General features: G+C 53.7%; 11 protein-coding genes across 11 annotated transcripts; 3 read left to right on the top strand and 8 right to left on the bottom strand.

The window, feature by feature from the left end:
- Window positions 1–1218: 1218 nt before the first annotated feature.
- On the bottom strand, window positions 1219–2244 carry CTAM01_10831 (uncharacterized protein; the record flags this gene model as incomplete). The annotated part of the gene is made up of 2 exons (XM_060526843.1): window positions 1219–1678; window positions 1760–2244. 2 exons carry the CDS (start codon window positions 2242–2244, stop codon window positions 1219–1221), a joined length of 945 nt encoding a protein of 314 aa, XP_060378491.1.
- A 424-nt stretch (window positions 2245–2668) lies between these two features.
- On the bottom strand, window positions 2669–3394 carry CTAM01_10832 (uncharacterized protein; the record flags this gene model as incomplete). Its single annotated transcript, XM_060526844.1, has 1 exon — window positions 2669–3394. One exon carries the CDS (start codon window positions 3392–3394, stop codon window positions 2669–2671), a length of 726 nt encoding a protein of 241 aa, XP_060378492.1.
- Window positions 3395–5918: 2524 nt separating this feature from the next.
- CTAM01_10833 (uncharacterized protein) lies at window positions 5919–6623 on the top strand (the record flags this gene model as incomplete). Its single annotated transcript, XM_060526845.1, has 1 exon — window positions 5919–6623. One exon carries the CDS (start codon window positions 5919–5921, stop codon window positions 6621–6623), a length of 705 nt encoding a protein of 234 aa, XP_060378493.1.
- Window positions 6624–6677: 54 nt separating this feature from the next.
- On the bottom strand, window positions 6678–10158 carry CTAM01_10834 (potassium/sodium efflux P-type ATPase; the record flags this gene model as incomplete). Its single annotated transcript, XM_060526846.1, has 5 exons — window positions 6678–7229; window positions 7294–8256; window positions 8319–8839; window positions 8922–9804; window positions 9901–10158. 5 exons carry the CDS (start codon window positions 10156–10158, stop codon window positions 6678–6680), a joined length of 3177 nt encoding a protein of 1058 aa, XP_060378494.1.
- Window positions 10159–11267: 1109 nt separating this feature from the next.
- CTAM01_10835 (uncharacterized protein) lies at window positions 11268–12098 on the bottom strand (the record flags this gene model as incomplete). Its single annotated transcript, XM_060526847.1, has 1 exon — window positions 11268–12098. One exon carries the CDS (start codon window positions 12096–12098, stop codon window positions 11268–11270), a length of 831 nt encoding a protein of 276 aa, XP_060378495.1.
- Window positions 12099–12551: 453 nt separating this feature from the next.
- Window positions 12552–15318, bottom strand: CTAM01_10836 (DEAD/DEAH box helicase; the record flags this gene model as incomplete). The annotated part of the gene is made up of 2 exons (XM_060526848.1): window positions 12552–14983; window positions 15054–15318. The coding sequence occupies 2 exons, from the start codon at window positions 15316–15318 to the stop codon at window positions 12552–12554; spliced, it is 2697 nt and encodes an 898-aa protein (XP_060378496.1).
- A 387-nt stretch (window positions 15319–15705) lies between these two features.
- Window positions 15706–16431, top strand: CTAM01_10837 (DnaJ domain-containing protein; the record flags this gene model as incomplete). Its single annotated transcript, XM_060526849.1, has 2 exons — window positions 15706–15780; window positions 15862–16431. The coding sequence occupies 2 exons, from the start codon at window positions 15706–15708 to the stop codon at window positions 16429–16431; spliced, it is 645 nt and encodes a 214-aa protein (XP_060378497.1).
- A 476-nt stretch (window positions 16432–16907) lies between these two features.
- On the bottom strand, window positions 16908–19037 carry CTAM01_10838 (uncharacterized protein; the record flags this gene model as incomplete). Its single annotated transcript, XM_060526850.1, has 2 exons — window positions 16908–18545; window positions 18642–19037. The coding sequence occupies 2 exons, from the start codon at window positions 19035–19037 to the stop codon at window positions 16908–16910; spliced, it is 2034 nt and encodes a 677-aa protein (XP_060378498.1).
- Window positions 19038–20991: 1954 nt separating this feature from the next.
- On the top strand, window positions 20992–23083 carry CTAM01_10839 (uncharacterized protein; the record flags this gene model as incomplete). The annotated part of the gene is made up of 2 exons (XM_060526851.1): window positions 20992–22261; window positions 22314–23083. The coding sequence occupies 2 exons, from the start codon at window positions 20992–20994 to the stop codon at window positions 23081–23083; spliced, it is 2040 nt and encodes a 679-aa protein (XP_060378499.1).
- A 220-nt stretch (window positions 23084–23303) lies between these two features.
- On the bottom strand, window positions 23304–24370 carry CTAM01_10840 (uncharacterized protein; the record flags this gene model as incomplete). The annotated part of the gene is made up of 5 exons (XM_060526852.1): window positions 23304–23459; window positions 23537–23598; window positions 23698–23877; window positions 24048–24157; window positions 24267–24370. 5 exons carry the CDS (start codon window positions 24368–24370, stop codon window positions 23304–23306), a joined length of 612 nt encoding a protein of 203 aa, XP_060378500.1.
- Window positions 24371–24827: 457 nt separating this feature from the next.
- Window positions 24828–25987, bottom strand: CTAM01_10841 (uncharacterized protein; the record flags this gene model as incomplete). Its single annotated transcript, XM_060526853.1, has 2 exons — window positions 24828–25293; window positions 25356–25987. 2 exons carry the CDS (start codon window positions 25985–25987, stop codon window positions 24828–24830), a joined length of 1098 nt encoding a protein of 365 aa, XP_060378501.1.
- Between the last annotated feature and the right edge of the window lie 246 nt (window positions 25988–26233).

The following is a 26233-nucleotide window of genomic DNA, read 5'->3' on the forward strand; positions in this document are numbered from 1 at the left end:
AGTGGGGTACAGCCCGGCCATGAAGTGACATGTCCGGCTCTCTATTGCAAGTGATAGGAAGCACGCAACAATGCAAACATTGATAGGCGTCTAAATTCTTTTAACTTATCTCAAGTGTTGATATTTGACGTTTCCGTTATGCCTTTGAGCACTTGACACTAGGCACACAGTTACAATTCGATGCACATGCAGAGCCTGACCACGCTCCTCTCCATGCATATGCTAGTAGCTGCCAGTACCTACTGCCAACTGCCGGACAGTCACAACACCAAAAGGGAGGACACTGCAAGCGAGAGGTGAAGTATCTCAAAATGCAAAAGAAGAGACGCGATCGGTGGGACTCGAACCCACAGCCTTCCGATGATCTTTTACTCGTAAAAGTCGGACGCTCTGACCAAATTGAGCTACGAAAGCAACCGCTGTTGGATGACGATTCCCGCTCAGATTGGGGCTTAGGTATTGTTTGCTGTAGACTGGTGGAGCAGCCCCTCCAATGGGTCCATGTCCGTCCCGGTCAAGTCCGTCAGCCGAGAAGCCGGTGTCTTTGTTCGTTCTACTGTTGACTCATCTTTCCAGGTGACACCAGAGTTTGGGTGTGAGTAATTTCGTTGCTATTGTTGTTATTGTCAATGACTCTATGAGACGTCAGCATAGTTTTTGTCAACCAATCTCGTTGCTCGGAACACGGCGAAAGTGGCAAGTTGTTAGCCCGATTGTTTGTGGGCTGGAAATCCTCCCTTGCAGAAGCTTGCAGAAGATTAGCATCCATGAATCCAACTACGAGCCACAGACACCAGCAATAACCACTTGGATCGATAGCTCAGTGGTAGAGCGAGAGATTGCAGTTCCTCAGCTGTAACTATCTCTAGGCCCCGCGTTCGAATCGCGGTCGGTCCTTGGATTCCCTTTTGACATTTGCTGCAGATTGACGGTGAGCAGAAGTGAGAGAGTTTGCTACGTTTTTGTTGTGTGTGTCTCCGCAAAGGGATGGGACTCGCTTCGCGTGCATTTTGGGGTTGTCCACTTAGAGTTGAGCTAGGAGGGTCCACCGATTATGTAAATGACTCGGTCGGACCTCCCGACTAGAATTACTTCGTAGAGCGGGGATGAATGAGGCGGAATCAGTCTTCATAATTGTACTTCAATGCAAGTATGTAATGAGATGTATGCAGGTTCATGAGAAAGAGAGTATTTGTGTGATCGGCGGATTTGTCAATATCAAAGAGGCACCATGAGAGCGGCACCCGCCATTACCGCAACTCCCCAAACAGCCATCATAACGCCATTAACTATAGACGAACCGGCGGCCTTAGAAGAAACTCCAGAACTGGGCGTCTCAGTCGGGCCCGTAGACGAACTCTCTCCAGAACCAGCAGCCGAGGTCTGAACTGCAACCTCAGAAAGACCCTTATTCACAAGCGTGATCCCAGGCGTGATCAACGCGCCAACGTAACTCGTGCTGTCCTTTGCCTCAATAGTCACTGTGTTCGGTTGCAACGAAACAACCGAGCCCTTGATCGATATGGAGCTGCCTGTAACGACTCTCCCGTGGAAAGTAAACGTGCGGTCTACCACTTCCACATCGTTTACATTGTACAACTTGCAACCTGTAGACGCAGTGTAAACCTCTCTGGCGGTGGAGGAGTAGCAGTTCCCATATAGTCCCGCGGTATACCCACTAAGAAAAAGAAGAACACATCATCAGACCTTTCCCAGCTTTCGAGAAGGAGAGCTCACTTCAAAAGGGTGCTGAGCTTACCTCGGACAACACGCGATCACAGTCTCCGAAGGCTCCATCGCAGACATGAACAAATCCGCCCTCAACTCAAACGTGGGGTTAATCTCCGACGCAATAGACGTGGTCGTCCCGGCGTCGAAGGTCAGCGTCGGGTCGGCAAAGACGCCGCTCAATGAATGCGACGATGTCTCATCGCGGATACCGTAGCCTGCGGTGACCCATCCGGAGGGACACTGGCTGCCCGGGGAATAATGGAAGAGGAACCGCTCAGTAGAGGTCCGGCGTGAGTGGTATTCTGAGTTCATGGCATCGCCGGAGGGGATGCAGTCGTCGTATGGGTCGCGGTCGACTTCGCAGGTTTGTTGCCAGTATGCCACGCCCGGATCAAATTTGCGAGCTAGCGCCGGGGTTGGGGTTGAGGTTGCGCATGATGCCGGGGCTGTCCATATTGTCGTTAGAGGTCCTAGGTTGAGGAGGACTGTCCCGGAAAGAGTAGGCGTCGGCATGGTGAAGGTAAATGGTAACTGGATGTGTGACAAAGATCCTGAATTGGGACTGTCATGGCGCGAAAAGTCGAGGGAATCGCGGAATTTTGGGTGGTTTTCATGTTGTTGCCTGGATAAGAATCTAACCTGATGGTTGATATTAGCTCCGGCGCAGCCCAATCATCACGCAATATTACTCTAGGTTATAATATCCTTGAGAAAATGGACAATTTTGATTGCTGGAATCTGCCGATGCAACCGCAATCTAGGACAATGATACATGGATCTCACGCCAAAGGGACTTTGGTAAGTGCCATTTGACCTCGGTCACACGAAGGATCAACATAAAGCAAATTTAAGCTTAAAAGGTTGACAAATGTCTAATATTGAATAGCAGCATCAACTCGGACCAAAATTCCATCACTCACTTGGTGGCAAGTGAAGCTCAATCGCTGCAACCGATCTCAATACCCTTGGCAAACAGCTTGCCTCCAACAGGAATGAATCCAGCAAGAGCACCAGCAATGCTCCCAACCCAGCCGCATCCACCGCTCTCCGAGTTGGCAGTAGCCGAAAACTCAATAATCAAGTCATCAGGCTGCAGCTGACCGTCAATGTACGCCGTCACCCGCAGCGACGACGGCACCTTGTGGCCCCAAGTATGGTTCATGCACTGCGCCAACCCGGGCGAGTTCTCCCTGCGGCACGCGTACTGACAATTTCTCGAACTCTGGGGACCACACGCCGCGTCGGGCGTGTACCCGACGCCCTCCATCCACGTCAGTCCCCGGCAGCCGTTGAAGACCTCGTATCCGTAAGGGTCCGAGACTCTGCTGAGAACCTCCCACATGGACTGGACGAGGCCGTCGCGCATCTCGTTGCCCTCGAGGCCTGGCGTCTTCCCCCAGGCTCCGTTCATCTTGACTCGCACCGTCACGTCCGGGTCGTAGTCGTCGGCGTGCGTGCACTCGTTGGTCTGGGCGCCGGCGGAGCGGTCCGTCATGATGGCTCTGGTGTTGCCGGTCTCTCCGTAGATGGTTTGCCACGTTACGGCGAAGAGGTCGAGGTTGCCGACGTCGATCATCCTGTCGCTGAATCGCACTTCCATCTGGACCGCTGCCGAGGCCTGGCTGGCCAGAGTGGCGAGGAGGAGTGTACCGATCGTCTTCATCTTGGTTCTTACACTGGCTTCCAGGGCATGATGTCAGCTTTAACGTCCTAGTAAATCAATATTGTTGTGTTTAGGGCTTACAGAAAACTGCAGTAAAGAGATTAGAGAATATTCCGATCACAGGACTCTAGCGATGGCTTCCACAGATGTCTGAGGGTAGCCTGCATTCGAATTTGAGCCAAAAGATGGGCTTCAAGCCCCTATTATACTTATGCTCACATCAATTCATCGAGTGGCTCCATCCATCTCACGATAATCCGAAGCCTGCCTAGTTATTGAACTCAATCTGCCATGCTCCAGATATCATACTCGAAAAAGGGAATGCAGTGTGATGGCCTGAGAGGCAAATACCCATAACCTCCATAAGTCTTCCATTCACAAGCGCCTCCTCGGAAGCTGATTGGAAGCAATTTAAGCGTGCCCGACAAAAGTGCTCCTGAATTTCTCGTTACCAACTTTGAAGCTACCTAAAAAGGTGCCCCGGTTGCTCAGCCGGTCACAGCATGGGAATTGCGCACCTTGAGGAATAAGGATTTTACGGCACATGCATGCCACGTTTCTGACATGTCAAATCCCATCGGCTTAAGATACCAGGAATGAAAGGACCCTCTCCACGTTGGAACCAGGGGCGTAGCTGGGGAGCATCCCATAAAGGAAGCCTGGAGTTGCATTGACGTACAAAATTGGGAAGTCTTCCCCATTTAAACCACTATTTACGGTCCAAATGGCAGGAGGCTCAATCCAAAAGTTCCCCCTGACAGGTTGGCCAAGAATATCGAGGGCATGCGCGTTTCAGTTGTTCAAATCAGCACCCTCCAGATCAGGCATCTCGAGTCATGAAAAGAAGCAGGTGGTGAGCAGGTTTGCTAAGAGCTTCTTCGTTGTTTCTTTTGCACAGCACTACTGCAGTACGATGGATACTCAAACGACATAGAGTTCATATTCACAATTGCTCGCTGAAAACTGCGAGCATTTCCTAAGGTCAAAGTCTTATACACAAAGTTCATCGTGACAAGGCAAGCAAAAACTGGCGTTCCAACGTATGGCGAGACTGCAGACTTATTGCTCCTCCTCCAACGAGTTCTCGTTGTCGTGATATCCAGGAGCAGACCCTTATCAAAATGGCAATCTTCAACCGTCACACGGACCTCCGGCCGCATTTCCAGAAATGTGCTGCCCACCACATGCAACTGTGGGCACCTCGTCCCATATCTCACCTAATATTTACGCTTATCCGCTTAGATCCGTTCCTGAAGTGGTCTTATAAGGAGCCGGACCCAGTCTCCATCGTGGCATTCCGATCCCAAGTCCTCGCCCACTCGGGAACTCGGTCTTGGTATGCCCAACTACCCGCAAGGGTTGAGGGGCTGCGAGTCATTCAGAGCTCCATAGGGCTGACTCGTGTAACAACGGCGGCGAGATCCGATGCGATGTTGGTTTGAGTGGAAGGTGATTATACTCCATGGGTTCCTCTCTGAGTTAGTCGACATGTACCTATGTTGCTGTGTCCAAGCAAGTGTGCAGCACAGTATCTATTTCGTATGTCAGTACTTCTTTTATCAGTTTCCTTTTGGCCCTACTAAAGCAAAGGCAACTCCGACTGCTGCTGCTATTATAAGTGGTCTTTCTTCTAGTCTTCCACATACGCTCTGAAGAGAAGCACGCGGTGATTCTAGTGCTAGTGGTTCTCAGAAAGGGGTCACTCGTGTGTAAGCCGGTCTCATTATCCATCGCCCGCTTGCTACGATAAAATAGATGAAGCTTGGTCTTGAAAGGGCCAATGTCTCAACGGCGGGGCTTGATCGAAGGCCGAAGTCATTTGCCTCATGAGTGACGAGCAAAACAGACCCTTTCTAAGGGCTAGCGCTCACTCTGCAACCTTAGTAGGGCGCCAAGTCATTGTATTTTTATTGGGGGTATTCGAGATGATCCATGATGAACCGCCTCCCTCAAACCAGTAGATTTACGCATAGAGACTCTTGTGTCTTCGAGTGATACATCTCCATCAAGAACCCTAGGAAAGATACCAGCTCGATGATTCTAGATACTTCATGATTCTAAACATCCTGACTTTCTGTCAATGAGAGCGTTTAATCGACCACCAATCACCAAAACTTGAGGATTAGGCATGTAGCAATGACTTACATGATCTTTCTCTATCCATGTTTCACTGTCGTCTCTCTGTATTCATTGCATTCCGAATTACTGCCTTGGCTCAGATATTCGTAGAAAACGTTGGCAGATGAAAGCAGCGTGAACTTTATGCTCTCGCGTGGCTTGGGTAGGCGCACTTTATTGGCGATTTGACTTTTAGTATGTAACGGCGAGGAGTCATCAATTAAGGAGGCATCTTTCTCCGGAACGTGTACCTTTCTGATGTTGTGGTCGTTCCCATGGTTCAATGTTCTTTCCTTCTGTGTATATGTTCAATTCCGAGGAAGGAAAGAACAATAAGACAGCAGCCTGTGATCTTGAATACATCAAAGCCACGACGAAACAAGAATCAGTCAGACAACTTTAAAATATGTCTCCAGCAAAGAAGAAGCCCGGCAAAAAACAGCCATCCCCCGATCCTCCCGATAGCGATGACTCTAGTCTACCCGTCTTCTTCCACATGCCGCAAGAGAAGTGGCCATGGCACCAATTCTGTCAATGGTATCCCTCCGTCTTCACCGTCTCGAAACAAGAGATTTCCACCCTTTGCGGCCGCGAAGTTGACCCCGCCGACCCGTACGGAAGCATCACCGTCACCTGCGCGGAACAGTTCATGATGTACTGCAAGGCAGCCTACTTCGGCGACACGCAGCGACAGGCGCGTATCATGCAGGAGAAGGACCCCAAGGAGCAGAAGAAGCTCGGCAAAGGCACCGTGGGCTTCAACGACGCGAGGTGGGATGAGGTCAAGAGCAAGGTCGTGGAAGTGGGCAGCATTGCCAAGTTTGGGCAGAATCCGCACCTCAAGGCGATTTTGATGTCCACAGGGGAGAGGTTGTTGGTCGAGGCATCGAGGACTGACCGCATATGGGGCATCGGGTTTAAGGCGGATGAGGCTATGGTGAACCAGGCGAATTGGGGCGAGAATCGCTTGGGTAAAGCGCTAATGGAGGCGAGGAGGACCCTGAGAGAAGAAGAAGCTCAAGAGAGAATGGGAACGAAATCAAAGAGCGAGGAAGATGTGGAAGAAGAAGAAAAGACTGGGGGTATGGCTCACGCCCAATACCTGCCCTGACAATATTGCTAAAGTCTACACACAACAACTATCTCTGGTTCCAAGCAAACAACTCTATACTTGAGCTCCGTTCGACTCCGCAAATCCGCTGTCACCCTTGGCTAGCATTCTCCTCGCATACACTCTCTTCGCCCACTTATAGGCTTCGACACCAGCCATGAAGATGAAAACATCGACAAACACAATCGCCCACTCCCAGCTGATTCCATGATGCATAAACACCACATGATCCAACACGGGTATGTACAGCGTCGGAAACACAACAAAAAAGACAACTGTCACAGACAAAAAGAGAAACTTGTTACCCCACAGATGCTGGCCCCAAGCCTTGAAACCCGCTGGCATGTAGAAGAGAGACCGGCGTGAATCAATAAGCTCCCATGCGAAGAGGAGGAAGATCCAGGTCATGGTCGTATAACTCGTGGCACGAGCGCGGAATACGGGCTCGCAGGCTGTAGAGTAGGCGTTGTTGCACTCGATACCGAGGTTGCCGCCGTTGAAGCCGAATACAACCAGGGTGAAGGCTCCGAGGACGCAGCCTGCCATAATGAGTCCATAGACCACCATGTCGAGGATGAATTCGTGCGTGAAGACGCCGTATTTGAGCTAGGATATCATCGTCAGTATTCAGTTTACTACTTCCACCAACACATCAGAGTAGGATGCTCACATTTTGTGGCGGTCGTTTAAGAATGTCTGGCACCGCCTTCTCAAATCCAAGTCCAGTCTCACAGAAAGCACCCGTACCAAGTAACATCCACAGAATCTCCACAGGCGACAACAGAAAGACCGACGTATCAGTCTCGTCCTTGAACGCCAACCCCGTAAGCAGCGCAATCACAAATCCAATGTTTGCCGCCAGGACGTGGAGGATAAACTTTTGGATATTGTCAAAGATCCGGCGGCCTTCTTCGATGGCGTTCAGAATGGACGCAAAGTTATCATCCGTCAAGACAATGTCGGAAGACTCCTTCGCCACGTCCGATCCGGAGCCCATGGCGATGCCAATATCGGCCCGCTTCAGACTCGGGCTGTCGTTGACTCCATCGCCAGTCATGGCTACGTACCGACCGCGGCGGTGAAGCGCTTCAATCATTCTAACTTTGGTACTCGGTGCGCATCGCGCCACCACTAGAGGCAACTGCGGCAGCTCATCGATCTGGGCGTCAGTCAGGGCGTCAAAATCGTGTGCGGGCATGACCATTGCCTCGGCAACATCGACAGCGAGGAGCCGGAGCTTTTCGGGCGGCGGCAGGATGCCAACCTCTGTGGCGATGGCTCGGGCGGTCTGGGGGTGGTCGCCGGTGAGCATGTGGACGACGATGCCAGCTCCTTGGCACATCTCAACACTAGGCCGGGACTCGGGACGGGGAGGATCGTAGATGCCGATGAGGCCGCGGAAGGTGAGATCAGTCTCGAAGTTGTTACGATTTGGGGCTTTGCCATCTGCAAATTGGGCTTCCGAAAGGTCACTGCTAAGAGTTCGATGTGCGAGCGCGAGAACACGTAGACCTTGGCCGGCCAGCACCTCCATGTTGGATATGATGTCTTCTCTATAGCGGTCGGTCAGAGTGCGGGTATCGTCACCGTACGCGATAGTGCTGCAAGAGCTTAAGACGCGCTCGACAGCGCCCTGTAGGGTCATGTTAGTCTATTATAGATATACGTTGATTGATGTGTGCAGCTTAGGCTCACCTTTGTGAAGATATGCATCTCTTCCGAGGCCACATCCTTGAAGATGACAGACATCTTTTTGACATCCGAGTCAAAGGGAAACTCTGCAATTTCTTTCCAAGAAGCTTCTGAGCCTTGGGACAGCTGCAATCTGTTCCAGCCAAACCGGGACGCAAACACCTCAATAGCAATCTCAGTGGGTGCTCCGCTAGCTGTCCACTCCCCAGAGCTGGCGGGATCGTCTACGGCCTGCTTCAACGTTGCCAGATTTGCAAGCGACGCGACATTCAAGAACCATTGCAGAGCAGGCTTCGTCGCAGGCTCGTGGTGCGTATCAATTGGCTCGGCCCGTAGATCGTGCTCTTTCTCGGAGACGGAGCCGATGTCCTCTGGTTGGCCAGCCGCAAACTGGACTTCACCAGCAAAAGGATTGTATACGTCGTTCGTGGTGTGGACAGAGTACGTGCCGCAGCCCGGAAGCCATGCCTTTCGGACAACCATACGTCCTTGGGTAATCGTACCGGTCTTGTCGGAGCAGATATCTGAGATGTACGGTGGTTAGAGATTAAACGATGACGAGGCAAGATAGTCTCCACCGAGGTCAATAGGAGATGGATTACTGACTGCTAACTCCACCAAGCGCTTCCAGACTGGACAGATTCCGAACAATGACGTGTCTCTCAAGCATCTTCTTGGTGCCAGCAGCCATGGTGACAGTCAGGACCAGTAACAAAGAAACAGGAATCGTCCCAATCGCGGTAGTGACTGCGTAGATAATCACATCCTTGCGAGAATCAAACTTGTTGACGCCAAGAACAACGATGGCGCAGATAATAGCAAACAGAAACAGCCACAGAAATAACTGAGAGAGCTTCCTTTGCAATGGCGTGCCGATGGTAAGTCCCAGGAACTCACCGATCCACGATTTGGTAGCCGTGTATCCAGCGGCAAAGTACGCAAAGATCGAAGCGCTCCCATCCTCGTTGCGCTTCACCCGGGACTTATCTCCCGAGCCGCCGTTCAATGCACCAGCAATGAGGCCAATCTCGGTGAACATGCCAGTAGCAAACACGACGCCGCGCCCGCGACCCTTCGTGATGACCGTGGAGCTGTACACCACATTGAGTCGATCCCCAGGGCCCATATCTTCGTCAAACACCGAGTTGGGCATCTTGGAGACAGGTGCGGACTCTCCCGTAAGTAACGCTTCGTCCGCCTCCAGGTTGACTGCCTCAATGAGTCTGATATCCGCCGGCACCGAGTCACCCGTGTTCAAGTCGATGATGTCTCCAGGTACTACGTCGGCCGTCTGTATCTCGATCGTCTTGCCGTCCCGTACAACCTTACATGTCGGTTTGCCGAGGTTCTTTAGCGAGTTGATTGTCTTCTCGGCTTGGAGGGTCTGGAAGAAGCCGATGAAGATGTTCAGGACGATGATGCCGCCTAGAATGCCGCCTTCGATCCAGGCTTGGATGCCGAAACTTGCGCCGAGTGCTAGTAGGAGGACCTATTTCAAGTTTCGATGGTTAGCTCGTGTTGTTTTGCATTTCCACGAGCCAGACAAGCGAGATTCTGGCTATTGTAGACTCGAGAGACAACTTACCAGAGTCATGGCGTTGAAAATCTGCTCGAGAAAGATTTTCAAAGGCTGAACGCTCTTTTGTTGACGAAGCTCATTGCGCCCCAATTCGGCCAACCGACGGATGGCATCGTCGGGGTCTAACCCTCGGGTTGCGTCGACATGGAGTTCTTCGAGAACCTGAGCAGCCTCCAAAGAGTGAGGTGGTCGAGAGAGAGGCTTGTTGGATTGTCCTGAGGCATGCTCCTGGAAGGAGTCTGCCGTCTTTTCGGTTGCTTTCATAGCTCAAGATCTGCTCAAGTTGCAAGTCTGCAATCAACTTTAAAGTCTGATGGGAAGGGAGCAATGCAACTCCGACTTTGACTGTACGCCGTGATATTTGTAAAGCGGTATCTTTTCGACATCTTGGCCTCGACGCAAAATTCCTCGCTCTACTGGAAACTACGAAAGTCCAAATGCATCATAACGTTCACTCTGCTGGTCCCGAAAAGGCAACCAAGACTCAACGGCAACGACGTAGAGAGTTGAGGGCCCATTCTCTGCTTTTCTCATTCGTTGGTAGACTTTACTGGTGCTACCCAGCTGATGGAACCTGCGAGATGAGTCCGAATGTCCGGTTGCCATTACGAGGGCTGTACGTAACAAAATCCCAAGTCATTGGCTGGTTTCTAGACAGTATGAGAGAGTATAGAGTCAGTTGACTCGATTGTAGAAGGTTTGGCGAAAGACAAGCTGTCTTGACTGGGGCTAGAAAGATTACAAAGATGTTGCTGAAGTAGTCCGGGAGAAAGCCATTTTGCGTTCCATCATAGTGGACGGGAGCGACCCGGCAAGTGCATGTACGGCATGTAATTGACTTGCCTAATCGGGCAATCAACGTTTGAGCGCGGCTGACTCATGTGGAGTGCCTTCCCGCGCACGCAATGAGAATAAAGGTCTTGGGAGTCGATGATCTCCGGGTTGTGGGACATGAACGTGAGGCCTTCTTTTGTGAGGCCCGTGGAGGCGGGGAGACGCTAGGCGAAAAGAAGCAGCCAAGACGCAACCCAAGGCTTGTTTCCGCTTGATTCATGTTTGCTCCGAGATACTAAAGTCAGCAACACTATCCAGATCAAAGATCGTTAGCCTAAGCGACGGAAACATCGTAACTTGCAGGCTTGCTACAGCACATCCCATAACATCGACTGAGAGTTTCCAGATTCTACCACGAATGATCGAACTAGCATGCCAATGATCAAGTCTGCTGAGGAATCCAGTATACGTCCCGGTTTTCGTATTCCGCATCATCCCTGACCAGAACTTTATAGGTGTGTATTACCAATCTCAAGGAGAAACGCCATCAAACCCAGCGAAAACCCCCTTCACTTCAGCAACTTGAAGACGGTGATGGATCACACCCCCATCAACCGCCTCATGAGCGGCGTAAACCTCCCCTCCCCATCCATAAGCTGCGCCGCAGGACTCACAAAGTCATCAGCGCAGTGTGCCATACACCCAAACCACCCATACTCGTCGATCCACTCCTTCTCGTCCATCCACCCGCTCAGTTCCTCCGTAAACGCCTCCACCTCGCCCGGGTCCCGACTGATAGACGCAATCTCCGACACGTTGAGCGGCAGCCCGTACAGCTCGTACATGGACGTCAAGTACCTCTTTGCATGCTCGACATCGCCGCTGTAATAGTGCACCCCAAGGAAATCTGGCCTCATTTTCTTCTTCTTCTTTTTCTCGTCCTCGTAGACAATCGTCATGAACTCCGCAAGCCACGCCTCGCCCCCGGGATCGCTAGCACACGCCGGCCCAACAAGCTTCTTGCCCCTCTTCTCCCGCAACTCGGGCACGACTTTGTTCAGCCACCAGGCCGCGGCGTCCGCCGGCAAGATCCCCTGCCGCTCCGGTTCGTTGAGGTAGTGGACCATCTCGGCGTCGGAGTCGCGGATCCAGTCCCACTCTTCCGTGTCCAGCTGCGCGCGCGTGCGGATCATAGGCCGGAAGGGGAGCCGGCCCTTGAGTTCGGGCGGGTACCATGCGTTCCAGTTGTGGACAGATTTGAACGGGGTGACTGTAAGCGGCGCTCTTGCTTCTCCTGCTGCTGCTATGGGCTTATTGGCAGGGTCTGATGGTGATGTGGTTGTGAAGAGTTGATCGATTGCGTCTGGGCGGTCGCGGGTGTTGGTGTAGTCCCATAGGAGGCAGCGTTTTGAAGATTTGGGGGTTGCCATTTTGGGCAATTAATTATGCTGAATAGACTGACTACTGATCTAGGTATTGTGTTCTCTTGAGAAATGATTGATTTCTGAAAGAAAAATCTCGTGGAAATGAGGACTAGTGCTTGGCAATTTGTTGTTGATAATTGGCAGTCATCACCCGGAAGTGCAGTGCCGCTGCCTTACGTCACGGCCTCCCAAAACAAGTTCGCGACCACCGGCTCCGATTTGGCAGAGACTCCGCCACGGCAACTTCGTCCACCTTACGCGTCCCCCAGAGGCTACTGACACCGGGGACATCGGTCATCAGTTATATCCAATGTTTTGGTCCATTAATATGATGACAAGAATTATTCAGTAGCCTGGACGAGCACGGAAAATACCGCACAAGTTTTGAACAAAACGCTTTTCTCTTCCTTGATATATTTTGACAAATGGTGTAAATCCCCACACGGAACCGGACGCCCTCTACTTCCTGTTGCGCTGCGGTCTCGCGTTCTTCTCCATGCGCTTCTGCTTCTCCCATCTCGCCTTCCTGATGTCCTCGACACCCTTGATCTCCTTGCGACTGCCCGCGCCGTCCTTGTACTGGCCGATGCGCTTCTCCTTGGCCTCGGCGATCCTCTTCTTCCGCACCTCGTAGTCGTCCCGGAACTTGTCGGCCTGCTTCGGCGCCTTCTCCTGCTTGTGCTTGTACTGCCGACCGGACGGCAGGTCCGGCAGGTTGCCCTTCTCCATGCCGCCCACCTGGATGCGTCCCAGCCGGTTGGCCTTGCGCCAGCGGTCGAACCGCCCGCTCTGGAAGCTGGCCGCGATCTTGACGCCGCTCTCGCCGCGCACGAACTTGGACCCCTTGGAGCCGTCCTCGTCGTTGGCCCGCGCCACGTACTTGTTCTGCTTCTTGTCCCAGCGCATGCCCGCCGCCCGCGTCGGCTCGCCGAAGCCCTTGGCCGTCTCGTCGTTTGTGAGGTCCATTTGCACGTCGCGCGCCGCCTGCACGAAACTCGACGTCTGCGCGCCGGACGTGACGCCGTAGCCGCGCTCTTCGGCTGCGTTGATCGTTCTCGGGGTGTAGGACATGAAAACGTCCGAGTCGCGCCAGGAATCCGGCTTCTTCTTCTTCTCCTTCTCGCCTGTGTTGGTGATTGTGACCTCGAGGCCGTCGTTGTCGTCGGAATCGTCAGAGTTGTAGGCTTCTGCGGCGCCGTCGTCCACTTCCCCATCGAGTCCGTCATTTGAGTCGTCCTCGGCACCGTTCAGACCATCCATGTCGTCGTCTGAGTCTAGCTCCTCCTTCTTGTTGCCGCGGTGTGGTGTGATGCGTTTCCTCAGCTGCTTCATGACTTCGACTGCCTCACTGCTCGACCCCTTGCCTCCCTTTCCAATCTCGAAAATGGTCTCAGCAGGCCTGAAGCCACTGATCTTGGCCATCATGTCGTTGCGGGCTTGTTCCACAGCGCTGGCGTCTTTACCAAACAGAGGATGAAGTTCGTGCCATCCCTTTGTACCCACAAGCTCTCTGGCTCGTTTTGCGCTCTGGCTTGAAGCGGAATGCCTAGTCTTCAGGTACAGCTTCTCAGCTTTTGTCGAAACTCTACGCAGCGCCTCCAAGTCGCCCTCCTCTTTCAGAATCTTGTCCATCCACTCCATGTTGATCTCGATTCTGTCTCTCTTCAAACCACCCACAACGACGTCTTCGGCGTACGATGGGTTTTCGGTCTCGTGGCCTGCAACGAGCCTGCGGCCGAGAAACAGCTGGAGATCCAGCAGGTAAGGTGTGTCCAGTTCGCGCACAATACTGTATGCCCAACCTCTTTGACCGGCACGAGCCGTACGTCCGACACGATGGACAAAGACTTTGGGTTGCGGAGGGAAATCGTAGTTGATGACGTTTGCGAGAACGGGGATATCGATACCTCTGGCGGCGACATCCGTCACCACCAAGATGTTTGCTCGGCCGTTTCGGAAGTTCTCGGTGTTGATGCGACGCGCTTCCTGGTCTAGTGAACCGTAGACGTGAGAAACTGCGTAGCCGGCCTTTGTGAGAAGCTGCGCCAGATATTCAACGTGATGCTTTGTTGCTGCGAAGATAATGGTCGAGTGTTCCGTCGGTTTGCCAGTGCCGCCACCCTCACGCTTCCGCTTCTTTGACGGTACGACATCCAGGGGAACGCCGTCTGGTGTGCCTTGTGGCATCTTGATGAGGTCATTGAGAATATGCAGCAGGGAAGCCTCCTTTTCAGCTCCCTTGACGGAGAAGAAGGCACTCTCGAGATCAGGGGAAACCTTGGTCTCGGCGTCCAATCTCACCAGGCTCGGGTCTTGCAAACCGGCCCGCGCAAACTCAACTAAGGATGCTGGCAGTGTGGCGGAGAACAGCAAACTCTGTCTCGACAACGGAAGGGCGTGGAGAATCTCGGTAAGCTGGGCAGCGAAACCCATTTCGAAGAGACGATCGGCTTCGTCGAAGACGACGTACTTGATGGACGATAGGTCCAGACCCATTTCGACCTTGAGGTGGAGGAAACGACCAGGGGTGGCAATGACGATATCCGGGTTCGACGACATCATGCTGAACTGGTCCTCCATACTGTCACCACCGACGAGCAGGATGCACTTCAGGTCCGTCCCCTTGCTGAATTCCTTGACGACCTTGAGCGTCTGGAGCGCAAGTTCACGAGAGGGCGACATGATGAGCGCGCGCGTGCCGACCTTGGCGCTGTGCGCGCGCAGGCGCTCAATCATGGGAATCACGAAAGCCGCAGTCTTTCCGGAACCGGTTCTCGCCATGCCCACGACATCCTTGCGGTCCAAGATCAGAGGGATCGTCTTTCGCTGAATCGGCGTGGGGACGGAGAATCCCTTCTTCGTAATCGCGCGCAGGAGACCGGCATTCAGACCTGCATGCCACAAGGATTAGCATCTCCAGCGAAAGGACCAAGGTCGTGTAGGAGGGGTTCGGCAACTTACCCATGGCCTGGAAACCACCACCTCTCTTTACCGACTTTCCCTTGATGTTGGACGACTTGCGGAACGAAGCAGCCTGCTTCAGCGCAATGAAAGCTTCGTCGCCATCCTCATCTTCCTGCCCCTCTTCGTGGCCGTTCAGGATCCCGTCCATGTCAAAGTCAATGTCTCCCACATCCTGACCCGCGTCGCTGCCATTGTCGAACAAGTGATCGGCGATGTCGACCTCTCCGTCGGAGGGAGTGGGGGATGCGGCGCGACGAGGCATCTTGGAGCTCTTTGTGGTTTTTCTGGCGAGGCTCCGGATTTTGCGGTCGTAGGTTTGGGCCCGTCGAAAAAGTTGATTTTCCCAAGGCGCGGGTTTTGCGAAACGGCAGAGCATCCAAGAGCTGGGCGGCGTCTTTTCGAAAATTTGGGCTTGGGCGGGACGAGAAATTTCTTATCGGATGGTCTTATCTTAGCGTCGTGGGGCAAGCGTTCGTCGGCAAGGGTCTTTAGCGGGTCCAAGTGGCTGTCACTGAGCCTCGTCTCGTGCTCACCAACCGCACGCGACTATCGACCCTTCAACTACCTTACATCTCCAGTTCTCCTTGCCAGTCTACCGAGGTACAGCTGTCAATTTCGAATCTTTCTCAACAGACACTCGGTCATCACCATGGCCAGCGAAGACGTCAAAGAAGAGAAGGACGCTCTCGACGCGCTCGAGATCGAGGCAAAGGAGTTCGACAAGGTAATGCGACCGCCAGACAAACCACGGTGCACACCTTCCAAAGCCAAACGCTAACAGTCTTCCCCTTCTCCCGTTTTATAGGATGCAGAAATCGACAGAATACTAAAAGCCTTTAGGCTAGACGCCTACGCCGTCCTCGACCTACAACCAGGCGTCCCCGAATCCGACATCAAAATCTGCTACCGCAAAAAGTCCCTCCTCATCCACCCGGACAAGACCAAGAACCCGCTCGCGCCCGACGCCTTTGACCGCCTGAAAAAGGCCCAGACGGAGCTCATGGACGAGAAGCACCGCGAGCGCCTCGACGAGGCCATTGCCGACGCCCGCATGCTCCTCATCCGCGAGAACAAGTGGACCGTCGACAGCCCCGAGCTCAAGACGGACGACTTTGCGAAAAAGTGGCGCAACAAGGCGCGCGAGGTGCTCATCGACAACGAGCACCGCCGGCGGCGGCAGATGAAGGCGCAAATGCAGGAGGAGGGCCGCGAGCAGAAGAAGGAGGAGGAGGAGATTGAGCAGCGGAAGCGAAAGAGGCAGCACGACCAGGACTGGGAGGCGACGCGGGACCAGCGCATCAGCAGCTGGCGGGATTTCCAAAAGGGAAAGTCGGGCGACGGGAAGAAGAAGAAGAAGATGAAGCCTATTGGTTGAAGTCTGGCATCACCACGAAAGGGGAAGGGGTTTGGGCCCTACTATGGGTTTGCATTGGTTTCTTATTACAGGCGGAAAGGGGGCTGGTGTTTTAAGGGGATCGTTCTTCACTACAGTTCGACAGGTCTCGACTACGGATTTTCGGGCACAAAGCATGTGTACAGCATGGTTTTATCAGCAAATCAGTGAGTTTGTTGTTTATTGACCACCGCGGTTATGTCCCTAACCATTTCAGAAGTGCAATGCTCGTGTCTCCTCCCCCAAAAGTTCCCCTTATCCCCTCTCGGGGGTCATTTTTATCTACTAGGTAAGCACCTTTCCCTCCCGTTCGTTGTATCGTGGCTATGATTTGCTTCATGATTTCAGAAACATGTACTTTTGACACCTCTGCTTGAAAGCTTCGTGATATGTTATAATCCCAGGAGTTGCCCGCCCTGCTCTTTCGAGATTCCGGTACCCAACCTCCGGATTCCCCCTCATGCCTTGTTCTTCTTCTTGTACTGAATGAACCGTCCCAGGTTCAACACAGCCTCCTCAGTACGCGTGCGCAGCTCAGGAAGAGTCCTCTTATCAATCGTCTTGACCAAAGCCTTGACCTTGGGCTGAACCGTCTCGAGGTGCTGGATAAAGTTATCCTTCCAGAACACCTCCTTGTCGCACGGCATGTCCTCGTCTCCATAAATGTCAAACAACTGGTTCAGGGCCTCGACGGCGTCGGCCGCCGGGGTCTCTGGCAGGGCAGTCACCACCGTGATCAGGAACACGCCAATCTCCCTGTTGAGCGCAAGGGGCGCTGGGTCCCGCGCCAGCTGGCCCAGGACGCCGATGCACTTGACGCCGAGACCCTGGAAGGGGTCTTCGGGCTCCTCGTCCTTTGCCTTGTCTCCGTTGGCCGCCGTCTCGGCCGCCTGTTTTGAGGGCAGGTTCTTGGTCGCGTGGTACAGCGCCATGAACTTTGTGTGCTCGTCGCCGCCGAGGGGTAGGCGGCGGGGCAGGCTGCGGGACACGGCCCACGCGAGGCTGGTGACCTTTGTGGCGAGCTCGACGTCGGCGGTGTTGGCGGCCAGGATCGGGGCGATGACTTGGCCCCAGACGGCCTTGCCGGACGGGGCCCAGGCCTTGAGGATACCGGCGTTGTGGTCGTCGGAGAAGTCAAAGACGGAGATGGACCAGGCGATGTTGCTGAGGGCGGCCAGGGCGTGGGCTTGTACCCGGACGTCGTCGCCCTCTGCTTGTGATGATGACGGGGTCGCGAGGGTGATGAGCTGCGGGATGGCCTGCTGGACTAGCTCGCGCAGAGTGGGCAGGTCGTCCATGGTCGCCTCCTCGTCGACGTCGTCATCGGCGCCGGTGACGAGGTCCATGTCGGCCTGCATCTCGTCTTCGTCCATGGAGTCGTCGTCATTCTCGTCGTCCTCACCCTCGCCAATGTCTTCATCGCCGGAGCCGTTGTCCTCCTTGACGTCCTCGTCCATGGCGGTGTCGTCGTCTTCGATTCCGTTCCATTCCTCCTTCTTGGCCTTCTTGCTGTCGCCTCCCTGGAGGGACTGCTGCAGCGTGGTTCCAACGTCGGCCAGGATCTCCAGGGCAAGCTGAAGAACCTCGGTCGGGTTGGACCATTGGCTCCTGGGTGGCAAATCAGTTTCCGGCGTGGTGTTCTTGAGTGCCGATGACAGAGTCGGGATGAGTGAGGCGTCAGATAGGTCCTTGGGGCCCGGCGTGCTGTCGAACCAATGCAAGGTGGTGAAGATGTTGTGCAGAATACCGCAAGCCAAAACGCCCTTTGCGCCAGCGACCTCTTGCAGCTTAGTCAACGCCGTGAGCGGCTTGGGGCTCTCGTCGGCGACGACATCCTGCGCCAGACGCTGGTTGTCTTCGGAAAGAGTCAGGAGGGCAGAGAGAGCGTCGAGGCAGATGCTTGACGGTGTGTCGGGGTGAGCGATGACGGTGAAGAGCAAGTGCTTGATACCCTCGATGCCCACAATGGCTTCGAGAACCTCATCCTGGGCCTCGGCGAGAGCGGACAAAAGGCCAATGACGGACTCGGTGATGGTCCAGGTGACCTTTGTCTCGCCCTTGCTCAGAGATGAGCCCTTGGCAAGGTTTTGGAGAACCTGGGTTTGTCATGTTAGCGCACGGTAGATACTCACACTCACTCACATACACGGGTTCTTGTTAGTGAGTTTGAAATAAGTGACAACTTGACTTACAGTCTGAGAAGCAAAACCAATGGCGCTCAACACATCTTGACGGTACAGGTGAATGCAAAAGTCGGCCTCCTCCTCCTCGGCGAGAACCCTCAAAATGTCCCAACCGGCGGCGCGGCTGTCGAGGCTGGCGTCGGTGAGGGTCTCGTTCAGGACGATGTGGACAATCTGCTCACGCAACAGCAGCTTCCGGCACTTTTCGTTGGAGACGAGGTTGGAGACGGCCTCGGCGGCGGCGGTGCGCGACTTGGGGTCGGCGCTCTGCAGGTCCTTGATGACGGGCAGGATGGACTTTTCCCTGAGGGCGGCGAGTTCGGGGTCGGAGGGGGGCTTGACGGTTTTGGCGATGGGGTCCTTGCGATGGCTTGGGCCGCCTCTGTTTCGTCTTGACTTTCCCATTTTGTATGAGTATGATTGGTTGTATGAGTGAGATCTTATGTAGTGTGTTGTGGATGTGAAGAGAGTGAGGATGAGATATTGTGAGTTTTGGAGATGGCTTCTTATTCGGGGTTTGGACCAATGTTCGTGACCGACCCTATCAAAAAAGTTCCCAATGCTTCACTTCCCGAAAAAATAGAGTGACGAACAAAAAAAAATTTCAAAAAAAGGTGTTGCTATGGGCAGCCACAATGTGGCTCGTGTTCCCGCCCGGCATCCCGTACCACCGATCTCCATTCGCCAATCACCAGTCGTCTCACCAATTGGTCCCATCCATCGACCAGATCTATCAGTACGTACTCATTTTTCTCACGTTGACTGTGGAACACAACGTGGAATAACGGCCCATGGGATAAAGAGTACAGCAGGGATGGCATAGTTAGTGTGCTATACATAGGCAGACGCGGGCAGATACATGGCTCGGATGCCCGATCGAGGGAGAGAGTCCAGGCTTGTTTTCCGGGCCGGAAAGTTCAAGCTTCAGTGTTCAAGGGACGGGATACCTGGGCTGACGGGAGCCTGTAAGGTACCTTTCCCCGCCTACCGCGTAGGGGCGCCACGCTAAGGTCAGGAACAGTACATTGCGTTCCCCAACCTTGTGAGACATCGGGAGAGACAGGTTCAATTGACGTTGAACACCTCTTAGCTGTCAAGTTAGGCATTTGGCAGTCGCGTTTGATGGAACTCAACCCAGGTACGTAGCATACGTACTGCCGCAAGTACGTACTTAGAATGATGGATGACATTGCTGTCACCGTGTCACACGCCCATTCCTTGCTTGGGACACCACCAGACGGACGCCGAGCCGGACACTTTAAACACCTTTTTTTCAACGGTCCCCTTAACGGACCTCACTTAATGCCACTTTTGCTTTTTTACCTTTGTGTCTCTCCCTCGATCCCTTTTCGTGCAGCTGTCATTATCGGCACTATGTACGTACAGATACGAATACTCCGTAGTCTGTACAGTCTTCGGATCCCCGCTGGCTCTCGCTCGGTCTCTCTCGCACACGCACACGTACGACCGTGACCACCGCCTCTCAAATCCTCGAGTCCACGTCAACCTTGACCTATCACGGTTCACTAGCATACCATCCAAAGCAAAAAGCAAGAGCAAGAGCAAAAGCTTCGAGATCGTCCGTCCACCCCCACCACGCGCATCTTCCTCCGGGCCACGTCCGGACCAGCTCCACAGATCCACCACCCAGTACCCACCAAAGCTCGCGTCTGTGACATTGCACCACGCTGCACAGCCCAGCTGGAGCAGACAACCCTGGGATCTCAAATCTCTCGTCAAGGTCTGGCCCATCTAGGTGATCAATTGCCGGCAACGTTCCAACAGGGGAGGAAAACGAAGGGGAACCGCATGGGAAAGGGGGACCACTTGTTGTTTCCCACACTTGCGCCGACTTTCTTACCTTTCGTGTACGGAGTACGAACGACTACCTTGCGCATCGCATCTCACGGCATCTCTCATCCCATCCCGGCCAGTTCCCATCTGATCCCGTCCCGCTAGCCCGCTTCAGCAACTGCGTCTGTTTCAACTGCTGTGCTGTCCTGCACGCTCGCTGCTGCTCAGCTTTAGCCTCGACCTTACTCGCCCTCCTCCTACTCCTGCGTCAGTTATCCTTCAACTTTGCATCTGGAGCTTTCCAACGGATAACGCAGCCCAGCCAGCTTCTCTACCACCTCGACGGGAAGATGTGAGACGCCCAACCCTCGGATCACCGCTCCCCCCTCCCTTGCAACTTTCAGTCCTTTTTTCGGTGAACGTGTACCATCCACGCACGCTTCGTCTTACCTTCGCTTCCACCTCTCCCTTGCCCTTCTTACTTTCTCTCTTCCCCTCTTCTTCCTTTAAACTGTCCTCAGGCCCATCGCTGCTGCACCTCTCCGTCCCTCCCAGATAGAGAAGCATGCCGGATCCATGGCGCCAATTACGGTCCTTCGTTTTCCTCAGCGATGAAGAGATGGGGAAGAAGGACGACGACCATCACCGCCCTGGCGGCAGCGCCATCAAGAACCCCATGCTGCTTCGAAACAGGAACCCCCAATGGCAGCCCGCCGCCAAGATGCCCTCCCGCCGCCTCTTCCGACGCATCGCCTACCTCCTCGTCATTGCCGCCGGCCTCTGGTACCTCTTGAGCGACCTCTCCCTCGGTTTCGGCCAACGGCCCCCGAACTACATCTACCCGTACCCCGAAGACGCTTCTCCGTCCCGCGATCCCTCCTCACGAAAGCCCGGCCGACTAGCTCAAGGTCAACCCATCCCGCCAGCCACGGAACACGACTACAATGGCCCCGTCAAGTTCCACCGGCTCGCCAACTCGCTGCACGCCATTGCTGCTACCAAGGGCAGCCAGCCCATCAACCAAAATGTCCTCTTCGCCGCCTCCAACTTGCGCAGCATATCGAGCTTGCTACCGTTCGCTTGTAAGATGGGCACTGAGCTGAGGAGCTACGTACACTTTGCCGTCATGAGCAGGAGCGACATCAACCTCGACGAGCTCAAGAAGATCAACGGCGTGGACGATACCTGCTACATCATCTGGCACGATGCCCGAGCCGACTTCTCCCCCCTCTCGACCGACGCTCGACTCGAACAATCCGCGGTCCGCGCGCTGCGACACATAAGCACATACATGCATCCTCAAGCTATCCTCATTGACGGTTCCGACGACGAATACGTCCCCTTCACGAAAGGAATGCGCGACGAGACGGGCAGGCTCAAGACCCCGCTGATTGAGCTTCCCGCTGGTGCCTGGACACATCTTTCATGGTTGTCGAAGCTTGACAGTGCTTCCCTGGCTGCGTGGAACCAGGTCAGCGTCGACATCCTGATCCAGGCCCCGGCGAGCGGGTCAGGCAGCCTGTTGCGGCTGCTCAAGTCTCTCAATGACGCCGATTTCACTGCCTTCTCGATCCCTCACCTCACCATCGAGCTACCGCAAGACATTGAACCTGCGACGGCCAAGTTCCTCGAGACGTTCCGCTGGCCGCCGCCACACGTGCATAACCCCGGGCGCGTGCAGATGCTCTCCCTAAGGCATAGAATCCCGAGACAGCGTATGACGGAGGAGGAGAGCTCCATACGATTCCTTGAGTCTTTCTGGCCAACAACGCCAAAGTACTCTCATATTCTAGTTCTTTCGCCACAGGCGGAGCTTGCGCCTGGTTTCTTCCATTGTAGGCATACTCCATGTCACAAGAACTAGAACATCTGATTAACGATTACCAGACCTCAAGTATACGGTGTTGGAGTACCGCTACTCTCGCCTGACCACCCTCCAGAAATGGGACCAACGTTTGCTCGGCATCAGCATGACCACGCCTTCCATGTACCTGAACGGCAAGAAGGACTTCATCGAGCCGACGGCAGAAGGCGCAAGCGATCTCGAACCCGGAACTTCCTACCTGTGGCAAGCTCCCAACAGCAACGCCGTTCTCTTCTTCGGTGACAGGTGGATCGAGCTACACGGCCTCGTATCGCAAGTCGACGCGCTACAACACGCGCGGGGTGCCGAGCCATCGCCGGCGCTGATTGCCGAAAAGCAGGTCAGCAAGATGTACCCCTCCTGGCTGGAACATATGCTGCGCCTGTCCCGGCTCAGGGGCTATTTCACGCTGTACCCCAGCGCGGAGACGGCAGCCACGATCGCGACAGTGCACCAGGAGCTCTACCAGGCTCCCGAGGAATACGAGAAGGAAGGTGGGGAGGGTAAGAGGACGGCGAGTCTCTCGGAATCGAGGTTTGGCTCCGGGTCCCTGGTCCAGACGATGGACACGCTGCCGAATAATGGTAGTCTCAAGCCCGCCAATGATCTTCCACTGCTCGGCTGGGAGGGCGAGGGAACAAACCTAAGGCACATCTATCAAATGGCGATAGAGTACATGTTCACATGGCGCGAGCAAGTCGGTGGCTGCAGCAAAGAAGAGTCTCAGCGGGACCACGTGGATGGGTCCGCGAGGGATCTATTTTGCACACCAGATGGTAAACTCAAGGCTTAATGGAGAATGAAGTGAGTGCGGAGCAAATCCCAAGGAGGGACAGCCTGCTGGTTAAGATGATTGAGAGAATCTTTTGCCAAGTGTATACTATATAGACCCTTTTCATATACCCACGGGATGGATGGAACATCAGCATGGACTGACACGGCGCGACGAAGACAAAGGCACAAAAAGGTGGGATACAAATAAGCGAAATGAGATTTTTTTGTTTGCAGCATATTCACTTCAAGACTGGTCCTGCGACGAAAGCTGCTGCTGCTGCTTCTGCGTTAGTTGATGAGTTCTTCTGTCCCTCTTGAGAGTTTGCTGAAATCTTTGTAATGACGAGTAAGACGACGCATGTTCCTACGATGCTGAGAGCCACCACGGCAAGGACCTAGGGAATTTGAGTCAGCATGAAGACAGCCTCATGATTTGGCATGAGAAAGAGGTGGGGAGATAATGAGAACTTACGAGCTGCGTCCTCCACCCGGTTTGCACGATGGCTGCTTTGCGACTATACTTGTTGACGGTTTCTTACACATCATCAGCCTTGTGCGCGTCTTGTTGGTTCCGCAGTGAAGAGGCGGAGCAGTGGAAAAAGGGGAGAGGGAGTGGAGGAGAAGAAGACTCACTAATGTAGTTACCGATCCCGAGACACAGACACGCGACGGCCAGGACCCAAAAGATGATGCCGAGGGGTTTGGCCATGCGCAGCTCGAGCTGGCTGGGTTCGGACTTCAGGTGGAAGGAGAGGACGATGGCGACAGCGACGATGGACATGTAGACTGAGAGGCGGAGGTAGCTTAGGAATGCTGTGTGGTGAGTTGGTGGGTGGTTAGTGAGTAGTTCAACTGATTTTGTCGTGATGTTTGAATCAAGCGCCGACGGGCCGACGGGCCGAAGGGAGTGAGAGGATGAGCGAGGGGACGATTGAGAGAGATATCAAAAGTACGAGTAAGAAGGCGAAGGGTGTTGGACATACTCCTCTCATTTGCACAGTGGTCGCGCGCATCGCTTGTTTCGTTTTGGAAGAGGAGGGGGCCGAAGATGGGCCAGGCGAGGAATGTTGATTTTCCTGCGTGGCCTGAGCCGCTGGTTGTGACGGTGTATGTTAGCTTTCAAAGAATCAATTTACAAGTGAGATCAACCTGAGCAGAGATTGAGAGGTGAGTAGGAGAGAGTGAGTGAGTATCGTACTTACCCAAGGTCGCCGACGTCAATTGGTCTCAAGAGCTCTGAGGGCCGGAGGGGCGCGCAGCAGTGGAAGGTTAGGTCTTCGTCGTCCATGTCAAGTCGCGAAGCCATGGTTATGGAAGATGACACTTGAATGAATTCAAACTGAATTGAATCGGTCGATAACGAATTGGAGGTCCTGCGCGTAAATGTGAAAGTGAATGAAGCTGTGAGTTTGAGGATTTGAGTGACGGGAACTTGGAAGTCTGGGCACGGCAGCTTTGGAAATGGCAACCGGATTTGATCACAAGCGCCATGTATGGTGTCATTTGAGCACTGTGTAATTTCTCATGAACTAAGGGGCCTTGCCAAGGATTTGGGGCCGGCGCGGACACTGTACGGCAACGGTCATCGGCGATCGGGCTCCACCTCGGCTCACCCGACTTACACTCTAGCCGACCTCGCCGGCGTTCCGTGGAACATCGTACTCATTAACAACAGTGAAACAAAGAATGATTTTCTTCCTGAGTACATATTAGACTACGACTTCCTATGCTGAAATGCGGGTTTTATGACCTTTCCCTCGCGGCTAAGTCTTCTTCACCTTGCACAAGGGCCTCTCCGGATCGTTCACCCAGTCACAATACGATATCCAGACCTGTACTGCTGCCAACACCGTCGCAAGAATACCGAAGATGGCTGCAACGATGAATGCGGCGAGAGCGCACTTGTACATGTGCCGAGGGGATTTTCTCTCATCTGCGTAGCGCTCCCACCTTGTTGTCGGGGTTGGGTCGTCGACCTCCTTCAGCAAACAGGCCAGCCGTGGGGCCCAGTGCGGGTACTCCGTGTACAATGCGTGAAGATCTTCTGGTGTCTCACACTTAGTTGATATATCAAGCAAATGGTCGCACGGCTCTAAGATGGCTGGATCAAGATTTTCCCGCTGCACCCATTTCTCCAATATCCGCCGGGATCGTCGGTCATTGAATGTGGGAAACAGAAGGTCGAGGGTTCTGAGTGTCTCCTCGAGGAGCTTCGGATGTAAACAGCCACTATATTAAAGTAATTGATGAGCAATATTTCTTCAAAAGGATTCTCAGAAATCAGGTCTCACAGGGATACAGCTTCCGAAAAAGAATGACTCAAATCCTTCCGATCGGCCTTCAAAGCTTCTATACTGTGCTCAAGGAATGTACGATGGTTGAATACCAACAATGTCTTGTATCCTACCCCTTGAATCAAACATAGGTGATCCGACATCGTATCGGCGGATCTAATCTCGATCCCGGCTTTCTTGGAAAGGATATGGGCGCTGAGATTCGTCGTACTTATTGGTTGTTCGGGTACTCCTCCAGCAAATACCTGTCGGTAAACTCGTCCGAGGAAAGCCACCAGTGACTGATCTTCCTTCCATTCGTGTGTATAGTAGCTGCCGAGTGCGGTGCTCTCAACCTGGCATGCAGTCATAAACATCAGTCGCACGGTACAGTCGAGAACCACTTCGATGCCTCCATGATCGATTAGAATTGACCTCTTCGTTGTCAATGGATCTGATTTGAACTGCTTGATTGCTCTCCGTACTTCTGCATCGTCGCATCTAGGTCTGCCAGATTGTAATCGATTTGCGTAATATTCTGAAAGCTTTACGCTTCGCGACCGATGCGTCGATGAAGCAGTCTCTCCAGCAAGATTTGCCCAGATGATGTTCGCAATGCCTTGGTCAGCCGATTCAGTCGAAGGATCCATTGCACGAATCTTCGGGATTAACATACACCAGCTTGAAACAGATCTTGAAAGAGAAACCTGATGTTTCGGTGGATGTTGCCAGACTTTAAACTGGCTGGTAAGGCTGTGCCGCTTGGAAATCCGACGGATGTGATCAGCCTGAGCACACCGAGTATTCTAATTGGTAATACTTGGAACACCGCCACTGCTCCTCCTTGCCAGCCATGAGGGGGTGCCAAGCAGTCAAATCAGCCCAACCTGCAAGTC

Source organism: Colletotrichum tamarilloi, assembly GCF_030869305.1.
Source record: "Colletotrichum tamarilloi strain Tom-12 chromosome Unknown Scaffold_53.1, whole genome shotgun sequence".
NCBI lineage: Eukaryota > Fungi > Ascomycota > Sordariomycetes > Glomerellales > Glomerellaceae > Colletotrichum > Colletotrichum tamarilloi.